The 9,508-nt window shown below is 62.5% G+C and overlaps 1 protein-coding gene across 1 annotated transcript in view; it reads left to right on the plus strand.

Annotated features, from left to right (window-relative positions):
- The first annotated feature begins 610 nt into the window (after positions 1 to 610).
- Positions 611 to 9,508, plus strand: part of ANXA6 (annexin A6) — a 26,739-nt gene continuing 17,841 nt past the window's right edge. The window contains exons 1-14 of the mRNA XM_009285824.2: positions 611 to 704; positions 3,217 to 3,277; positions 6,336 to 6,420; positions 6,717 to 6,811; positions 6,956 to 7,069; positions 7,155 to 7,245; positions 7,356 to 7,435; positions 7,512 to 7,568; positions 7,750 to 7,843; positions 7,926 to 8,021; positions 8,271 to 8,329; positions 8,604 to 8,726; positions 8,950 to 9,008; positions 9,462 to 9,505. Of these exons, the coding sequence (XP_009284099.1) occupies positions 3,260 to 3,277; positions 6,336 to 6,420; positions 6,717 to 6,811; positions 6,956 to 7,069; positions 7,155 to 7,245; positions 7,356 to 7,435; positions 7,512 to 7,568; positions 7,750 to 7,843; positions 7,926 to 8,021; positions 8,271 to 8,329; positions 8,604 to 8,726; positions 8,950 to 9,008; positions 9,462 to 9,505 (1,015 nt within the window). The 5' untranslated portion in view covers positions 611 to 704; positions 3,217 to 3,259. The remainder of the gene's footprint in view (positions 705 to 3,216; positions 3,278 to 6,335; positions 6,421 to 6,716; positions 6,812 to 6,955; positions 7,070 to 7,154; positions 7,246 to 7,355; positions 7,436 to 7,511; positions 7,569 to 7,749; positions 7,844 to 7,925; positions 8,022 to 8,270; positions 8,330 to 8,603; positions 8,727 to 8,949; positions 9,009 to 9,461; positions 9,506 to 9,508) is intronic.

Here is a 9,508-nt window from a genome sequence, read left to right on the forward strand (position 1 = left end):
GGGGACAATGAGCTGCCTCTCCCCAGCTCCCTGTGCCAGCTCGGCTCCTGCCCCACGGATGCTCCTTGCAGAGCCCTGGTCAGCACCTTCCCCCTTAAGCAGGTCATGGGGGGGCCAGCCCCCGGCCCCCTTGGCTTTTGCAGGGAGAGTCAGGGATGGACGTTTCCCAGCCATGACCAGGGAAGGGGGTGATTTGGTGTGGGCAGAGGTGATCGGCGACAGGACCAGCCCAGGAGGCAGCGGGGTACCCTGCACCCCGGCGTTCACCAGGAAACCGGGGCGGGGGGGACGGAAGAGGGTGAAATTTCCGCAGTTGAAGTGCAATCACCGTTTTCGCCTTGCACTGCACGCATCACCGCTGCTGGCACCCAGCCCCTGCACACACTGGTGGGGCTTTTCTGCCGAGTGACCCCCTTTCCCACACCCCGGCAGGGGCAGGGTGCTTCTGCGGGCGGCGTCAGGTCCCCCTGCACTGTGGGCACCCAAAACCAAGGGGCTGAGGTCTGGCATGGCGGTGAGGGTGGGAGTGCGGCCCTGACCCTGGTGCCACCACAGGCGGGGACTGGAGGGCTCGTGAGCAGTGACGTCTCGCCGGGAGGAAACAGCTGCACGCCAAGGACGAGCGCACGGCCACAAGCACACACCGAGTGCGCCGGCGGCCGGCTGTTCCTGCGAGCGTGCCCAGCCAGACCTCGGTGCCGCTCGTAAGTGTGCGCTGGCGTGCGGGGGGACCATGCTGGCAGGCGAGGGGACAGTGCTGGTGTGCAAAGCCACCGTGGTGGTGTGCAAGGGGAGGAAAGCCCTGGCTGGGCGGTGAGCCGTGCAAGCGGAGGCTCCCTCCAAGGGGTGGCTGCAGGGGGGATCCTTGTTTTCTTTTTCTTTTTATGAAAAATCCTTCCTTTGTAACAAAAGCCTGAGGGGCTGCGCAGCCGGCGGGTGCTTTTTCAGGCAGGCGCAGGCATTGCTGCGGGGCCCATGGGTGTGTCCGGGCCGGGATGCGCCTTTGTCCGCGCCCCGGCGCTGCGGCGGCCGCGGAAACGCCCGTCCCTCCACGCAGGGGTCCGAGCCGGGCTCGGTGGGGAGGATCCCCCTGGTTCGATACCCACCGAGTTTTGCACAGGCAAACGCACCGTACAACACCCCAGAGGGACGGAGCTCTAGAAGGGCAGGGGGACTTTTCAGCGCTGGGGTGGGGCAGGGGACTTTGGGGACCTCCCTTGCCACGCAGGGAGGACGGATGCTGCTTTTTTTTAATCCGGTGAAGCTCCCTTTCCGCTCTGCGGGCAGGACGACGGGCGGCGGGGTGCTGAGTGTGCTGTGGCCTTTGCCGTGTGCGTACGTGCCAGGAGAGCCCCGCCAGGCAGCAGGCTGCAAAAATAGCTGCCGGGCTCCTGGGGTGAAACCCCTGAGCCCAAAGCCGTGGTGGGGTCATGGAGAGGCCGGCGGGGTGCACGCTGCTGGGGGGACAGAGGCTTTTTGGCAAGAGCGGGTCATTCTGCAAAGGGGACGGGCTGTGCACATCATTTAGGGTTTCTCATGGCACTTTCTGTCCAGGGACCCCCACAACCCAAACCTCTCCGTCGTTTCGGGGGGACAGGTACATCCCCGTGCCTGGGCTCTGCAGCCTCCAGGTTTCGCCACCTGGCCCATGGATGCAATGTGTTTGTCCAGGCATCCTCCCCGGAGCTCCTGCTGGCAGGGCAAGAGCTGGGGCTGCTCCCCCAGCCTCTGCGGAGGTGTCAGCAGCGGTGGGGGACAGGCACGGGGTGCTGCAGGGACAGGCTGGGGACTGGGTGTGGCCGGGGATTCTCCACCACTGCTGAGGTGAGTTGGGCGGTCTCAGCCCAGCTGCCGCATGCATGGAGCAAGGCAGAAGTGCTGTGCCATGCAGGGCTTTCTCCGTTCCCTGAAGGGTATGCAGCTTCACGTACAGGCTCCTGAGCGACATTAAAAGGCTGCGTGGGTCAGGGGCTGGGATCCCCTGGCACCCACCCACCACCCGGCCGCAGTGCAGCCCCACTACGCAGGGGGCACGCGGGGGCTCTCCCCCAGCCAGGAGCCGCGGGGAAGGGCGGCTGAGGCTTGCAGCCTCCCCAGCTGAAATGGGAAGGGGAGGTGAAGGCGGTTCTGGTTTTCTGCAGAACTTCCTTCCCTCAGCAAGGATGCCCAGGGGTGCCAGAAGGCTTCCTGCACCCAAGTGAGGTGACCCAGCTGCACCGATGGCTGCGGGGCTGGGTCTCCCCCTCCATGGGTGCTCTCGCGGGGATGCAGGGCCAAGCCAGGGAATTTCATGTGATTTCCCCTACTCGCTCCATGGCATAAAATCGAGCTCGGCTGGGGGCAGAAATCCCCCCAGGGCGGCCCCACGGCGCCTTGAGCTTTTCTGCAACGTGTCTCAGAGGGAGGACGAGCGCTGGCGAGGAGGGAGCCATGCCTCAGGGCTGGAGCTCAGCTGACGCTCAGCGGTTCATTCATGGCCGCGCTCCATTTTCCAGCTGTTTCTCTCCTTCCGTCAGCTTTCTTGGAGCAAATGGCGCTGCCTGGGGACTTTCTCTGGGGGGGTGGGGAGAGCCCATGCCGCAGCGGGTTGCAGCTATAAATGGTGCTAGTGTTAGAAAACAACCTGTGAGTTACCCTGGAAACGCGGCCGCATTTCCTGGGCTACGTTGGGTGTGTGGGACTGATGGCAGCCTTGATTCGGTGCACGGAAACTCAGATAAAGGTGGTGGGACTTCGCGGGGGCTGCCCAGCCCTGGCATCATGCAGCAACGGGGCGTCCCCAGCGGCTGCTGAAGCTGGGATAGTGCCAGGGCTTGGGGGGCTGCAGGGAGCAGGGGGAGCATTGAGGGGTGCAGCAAGGAGGGTCAGCCCTGCGGAGGATGCTCGGCCCATTTCCATGTATTCAGCACTTTCTTCCCCTCCCGGTTTCTCTCGGCGCTGGCAGGAAGCTGCGTGGGGGCCCATCTCCGCTGCCCCTGGCCCGTGGGGTCCCCAACTGGGTGCCAGATACCAAAGGACCTCAGTTCCAGTGACCGCAGGGTGGCTGGCGAAGCCCCTCTCCCTGAGCATCCCCAGCAGCACCCAGCCATCGCCCTCCCATGGGTACCGCACCCGCAGCGATGGCTGGCTGAGGGAGGGAGCAAAGCCTCCCTTAACTAACGCAGCCCCCAGAGAGGGGGCTTTGGCTCACATCGGCTTTTCTGTTCCCTCCCACAGCTCCTCCTTGCCTTCGCTCTGGTGATTTCCAGCTCGGGAAGCCATGGCACCCAAAGGAAAGGTAAGGGTGACCCACACACTGCAGGGATGGGTCCTGGGGTCCCTGCCACAGGGCAGACCCCAGAGCCACGGCAGCATCTCCACCATGCAGCAAGGATGGTGGTGACGTGCACGGGGCACGATGCTGCCCGGAGCCTGTTTACATTCCTGCCTCTCCAGCCAGCGCTGTCTGGATGTGATGCAGATGGGGGAAGCGCTGGGGCAGGGAGCTGGGAGAGTAGGGACAGCAAGGAGAAAAAATCCTTTTGGGACCACAGTGGGATGGGGGAGAGAAGCGGGGCAGTGGGAAGGGGAGGAGAAGAGACGTTGCACTGGGGATTTGGGCTTTCGCTGGAGAGAAATCCTGCCTGTGCCTGAGCCCACTGCGAGGTGTGCAGCCCCGCTTTGGCCTCTCCCACCCAGCCTGGATTTCTCCCCCCTCCGAGCCGGGACTGCTGCAATGTGGCAGCTGGGTGAGCAAGTGCTCCCTCGCAGCCAGGAAAACATCTCAGCGTGGGCGGAAAACCCTGCCTCGGTGGGCAGCTGTGGCTGGTGGCATACAGCCTGCCTGCGGGGTACAGCCTGCCTGCACTGTGCTAGGCAGGGGAGGAGTCCAAGTCCAGAGCCTCCCTTCTCCACTGCTCGGGGCCAGGCCCTGCTTTCCATTCCCTCGAGAAATCAAGTAATCGTTGCCTCAAGCCCAATTACCCACGGCTTCCTGCCCAGCCAAGGGGGTGGTTGCCTCTGGGTGTGGAAACTGAGGCACAGCGCGGGTGAGCATCACCCCTGTGGTGGTTCAGGACCCCAAGCAGCCGTGCGGTGGGAGAGAGCGAAGCCACGCTGGGAATTTTGCTTCCACCCTCCTGGCCCCAGCCTGGCTTATTTTTAGCTGGGAGGTCCCAGGCAGGCCGGGATGACTCAGAGGCTGGAGGAGGGGAGGCAGGGGGCCCCGGCAGCCGAAGCAGGGGATGGAAAGGGGGATAGGGGTGTGAGGAGGGCGCAGCGGGCAGGATGCTGTTTCCCTCCCAAGTGATGTTTCTGCACCTCTCTGGGGCTTGTTCCCACCAGAGTGCAGGGAGCGTGGGGCGATGCACAGCGCTGAGCTCCTGCCTCAGTCTCCCTTGCTCCCGCCACGGCAGCACTGCGGCAAAGCAGGCAGCTCGTGCTTCGATGGCTCAGCAGGCAGGAACACAGCCCTGCTCCTCCTCCCCATTTAACCAGGGCCCACAGCTTGTCTCCCCATCACCACCCGTGTGACCCCAGCACCTTCCAGCCGCCTTCCTCCCCTCCTGCTGCCTCTGAGCACCTCCTCTGCCCTGCAACTCCTTATTTACATCTCTGCAAGGCATGTGTGTGGACAGCAGCTTGTGCCAAGCCAGGAGGGTCTGGGAGCTGCTGGGAAGCGGCGCTAAATCCAGCTCTCCAGATGAATCACCTGCAATACGATCTGTCCCCGCGACCGCCTGGCTCCCTCGAAGGGCAGCGTCTCCTCTTGCCTGACCTGGTCCCCACCATGTGGGACACCAGTGCCAGCAGCTCCTCCCAAGGGGGCCTGTGGGATGTGTCCAGCCTGGACTGGTTTCTCTCTGGAAAATGGGGGTACAGAGGCCAGCTGTGTGAGATGTACAGCAGAGCTGTTGTGTCGCAGCATTGGGATGGGGCCCAGGGGAGTGAGGGGTACGGGGCTGCCCCGTGTCCATCCCCTTGGGTTCATTCCTGGAGGCACTCGCTGGGTCAGGGATGCTGGCACTGGTGCTGCCTGATGCCCATCTTCTCTGGGAACATGTCGGCTTTAGATGCCCACGCTGGCAACAGCCCTGGGCATTCGTACAGCTCTTGGGGATTTTAAACAAGCCCTGCAGCAGATCCTGAGCAAGCAAGCCCTGGAAGGTGCATGCACCCAGTTGGCGCATGGTACAAGCAGAGCCAAGGGAGGATGCTCAGAGTTTCCCAGGGTGCTGACACAGCTGAGAGCCCCAGCTCAGCCCAGTTCCCAGCCCTCCCGCTCCCCAGTGAGACCACTAAGGAAACGCTCCTGTTCAGCTCTTCCCACTCCCTGCCCCCCTTGCTTACATGGGGCTGGGCTGGTTTCGCATCTGCTTCCACCCATGGTTTGTGCTGATCTTCAGAGTTCAGGTTCCCCTAGGGTGAATTCCCTTGGGCAAAGCTGCCCTGGGGAGGGAAAACCCGGTCCCTGCTTTTTCCTGAGGTCTCTGTTTGGTGGTGTCGCTCCTGGGCTCCCCGTTGTGCAGCCTGGAGGTGCAGAGGAGCAGACAGAAGTGGATCATGTCAACCCCCAGGATTTCTCAGGCTCCCAGGAAAGTCTTTCCCTGTATCCAGGATCTCTGCTCCGACCCCTTGGACCAGCCTGGGCCCTGCGAGAGTGCACACTGGGGCAGGACAAGCTGTTGGCAGCTCTGGCACTTCTCAGTGCCTTCCGCTTAGCAGCCCATGATGATTTTGTGCCTGTAAACGTGTCTCCTCGCTTGGAGGCCATGCAGAGCTTGGGCATCCTCAGCATCCGGAGGGTTTCCCTGCTCGCAACAGGCGGTAGGAAAGTGACTTCCTTCGTCACTCCCAATCCACCCCCCATAACTCCCTTCGGCCCAGCTGCATTGCAGGGGGATTGCCCTGGTCCTTCCATGCCTTCCCCTGCCTTCAGGGTGTCCAGCCCTCCCCTTTTCTGCTGAACCCCCCCAGATGGAGCTAGGAATCCAAATGTGCTCAAGAAACCCCTCTTCAAACCACCAGCTCTTGCTGGCGTGGCAGGGAGGGTTGTATCCAGCTTAAACATGGAGCACAAGCAGCAAACAGAGAGCGACGCCAGTGAGATACGAGAGGGAAGGCTGTGTGCTCCAGTGACCTGGCACGCAAACAATTTGCACAGCGCAGAGAGCAAACAGGAAAGGGAACAACTGAGGAGAAGAACTGGTGTTTATGTTTGAGGCTGAGCTTTGTCTTCGGGCAGCCCGAGCGGGAGTGGATCTCACCCCAGTCCTGCTCAGCTTCAACTTCTCCTTCCCCCCATCCCACCGGGGGCTGCTTCTTCCCCTTTCACCTTCTCGCCTCCTTTCCCCTAGGTCTACAGGGGGTCAGTGAAGGATTTCCCAGGCTTTGATGCCAGCCAGGACGCAGAGGCCTTGTACAATGCCATGAAGGGATTTGGTACGGACGCTCCTCCGGACTGTCACCCCAGAGCCACCCTGATGCCCGCTATTCCTTCAGTTGACCCTTGCATGGCTGGGCATCCTGCATCACCTCCCCCCGCAGCTGCCTGTCTGCTTTAGCAGCGTGCCAGGACCTCTCCTGCCTCCCCTTTCCTCCCTGGAGCCAGCTCGGCTCTGCTTCTCCTCCTGGCCCCAAGTCGTGCTTTGGGCACAGCAGGATGGCTATGATGAGCCCAGCCATGGGGGGTGAGACCCAGCCATGGGGCTAAATGTGACTCCCAGCTCTCCCCGCAGGCAGCGACAAGGACGCCATCCTCGACCTCATCACGTCCAGAAGCAACAAGCAGCGAGTGGAGATCTGCCAAGCCTACAAGTCCCTCTACGGGAAGGTAACGGCAGAAACGCTCCCGGCACCACGCAGGTGGCCGTGGCTGCCACCAACCAGCCCACGCAGGGACCCACTGCTCCCTGGACCCACTCAGAGATGCCGTGGAGCAAACGGTCCCCCAGCCCCTTTCTCCCCCCTCTACCAGGACCTCATCGCAGACCTCAAGTATGAGCTGACGGGGAAGTTTGAGCGGCTGATCGTGAGCCTGATGCGGCCCCCAGCTTACAGCGATGCCAAGGAGATCAAAGATGCCATCGCGGTAAGGGGTGGGCAGCCCCCCCAGGGCCCCTCCGAGGACACCCCAGCTGGCCTTGCTGGTCATGGGGCTGTGTCTCTGCCCACAGGGCATCGGCACAGATGAGAAGTGCCTCATCGAGATCCTCGCCTCCCGCACCAACCAGGAGATCCACAACCTGGTGGCTGCTTACAAAGACGGTGAGGGCTGGGGAAGGTCAGGGGCTGCCCAGTGCCCCCTTGGGCCAGGACAAGGGGCAGAGGTGAGGGGATCCAGCTCTCCAGGCCCTGACCTCTCCCTCTTCCACCAGCCTATGAGAGAGACCTGGAGACTGACATCATTGGAGACACGTCGGGCCACTTCAAGAAGATGCTCATCGTTCTGCTTCAGGTATGTCCATCTGTCCAGTGTCTGTAGGTGGTGGGTGCCTACGCCCAGCAGGGCTGAGCCCATCTCTGTCCCACAGGGCACCAGGGAGGAGGACGATGTGGTGAGTGAGGACCTGGTGGAGCAGGATGCCAAGGTGAGGTTTGGCAGATCGCTGGGACGGGTGGTATCTGGGCAAGGACGGGGCTGGTGGCACTGGGACCATCCGGACTTAGGCCTGCGAAAGGCAGGTGGGCGCCAAGGGTGTCCTTGCTTGGGCAGAGCCCCACGTGAGCAACACCCTGACTTGGGCTCTGCCGCCTTCCCCATCCCATAAGGACCTGCTGGAAGCCGGCGAGCTAAAATGGGGCACAGACGAGGCCCAGTTCATCTACATCCTTGGCCGGCGAAGCAAGCAGCACCTCCGCCTGGGTGAGCATCTCCTACGAGCTCAGGTTGGGCTTGAAGGTATCTCAGCAGCTTCTCCAGGCATCATCTCGCTCTTGTCCCCCAGTCTTTGATGAGTACCTGAAGATTTCCGGGAAGCCGATCGAGAGGAGCATCCGGGGGGAGCTCTCTGGTGACTTCGAGAAGCTGATGCTGGCCGTGGGTAAGTCAGCCCCTGCGTGGGGAGTGCTGCAAAAACATGCCACTGGCCTTGCCAGGGTGGGAGGGCTCAGCGCAAGAGCCAGCGGGGTCGGGGTTGTGGCAGGACCTGGTTTCAGGGAGCACATGGAGGCTCCTTCAGGGTGGGTGGGGATGCTGAATGTGGTGCCCAAGGGGCATGGGTGCTCAGAGGCTGGGGGCACTGGTGAAGCAGGGTGCCGGCATCCCTCACTGTGCCTCAATTTCCCCGCAGTGAAGTGCATCAGAAGCACAGCAGAGTATTTTGCTGAAAGGCTCTACAAGGCCATGAAGGTGAGTGGATCACCCCTTCTCCAGGGGGTCCCCCACAGCATTGTGGGGAGCCGGCCAGAGGAGGGGTCCTCTTGCCACGGGGTGCTGCTGGAGGGCAGGGTGACGCAGGTCCATGGAGACAGGTCCTATGTGACCTGGGGTCTCTGCTCTTCCTTCCAAAGGAGTTATTCCTCCAGACCCGGGGCTGGGTAGATATCTGATAGAGGGTCCCAAATGTGAATGGCTGAGCAGGATTGCTTGGCCATTGCTTGATGTGGGGGCTCCTCCGTTGCAGGGGCTGGGCACGAGAGACAACACGCTGATCCGCATCATGGTGTCCCGCAGCGAGATCGACATGCTGGACATCCGGGAGGTGTTCAGGACCAAGTATGAGAAATCTCTCTACAACACGATAAAGGTAAGTGCTGGGGGTCCCCAGTCACCCTCCACGCAGCTGCTAGTGCTGCCTCCCTCGTGATGCCAGCTCCCGTGGGAGGGCTGAGGCCCCTCCCCAGCCACCCTGTGCCGGGTGTCCATCTCTGAGGACAAGTCTCAGGTAGAGCCCTCTCCACGAGCCCATCCCATGGCACTACCTTGACCCTCCCTGCCGCATGGTTCTCCATCTCCGTCTGTCTTTCCAGGAGGACACCTCCGGAGAGTACAAGAAGGCTCTGCTGAAGCTGTGCGGAGGGGACGATGAGTAAGACCACCTGTCAGCCCATTTGTCCCTCTTCATCCCCTTGGTGCTGGGTACAAACCTCTGGGTCAGAGCCTGGTACAGCACCTGGACCGGCAGCACCCGCAGTGACAGCGGTTCAGTACAGGGGGCCCTGTGGCCCCTCTGCATGGCCAACCGCGATGCCATGGTCCCTTCTTGGCTCGTGGCAGCCCCGCAGGGCAGAGACAAACACCTGGAGGGAGGATGCTCTGGTGGGGGCGGTTGGGATTTACCACCCGCATCCCCCCATTCCCACCCAGCCCCACAGCAAGCACCCGGCTCCTGCCCACCTGCCCCCGTGCCCGGCACCCGGCGGGTACAAAATACCCCTCATGGAGGGGCAGGATGGGGCGCGGGGCTGGGCGGGGGGCGGCTGCTGGTAGGGCACGGGGCCCCCACGGCCCACCGTCCCCTGTCCTTGCCCTCCCATTGCAGTGCTGCAGGTGAGTTCTTCCCCGGCGCAGGTGGCCTATCGGATCGGA

This window comes from Aptenodytes forsteri, unplaced genomic scaffold (assembly GCF_000699145.1).
Source record: "Aptenodytes forsteri isolate BGI_AS27 unplaced genomic scaffold, ASM69914v1 Scaffold54, whole genome shotgun sequence".
Lineage (NCBI taxonomy): Eukaryota > Metazoa > Chordata > Aves > Sphenisciformes > Spheniscidae > Aptenodytes > Aptenodytes forsteri.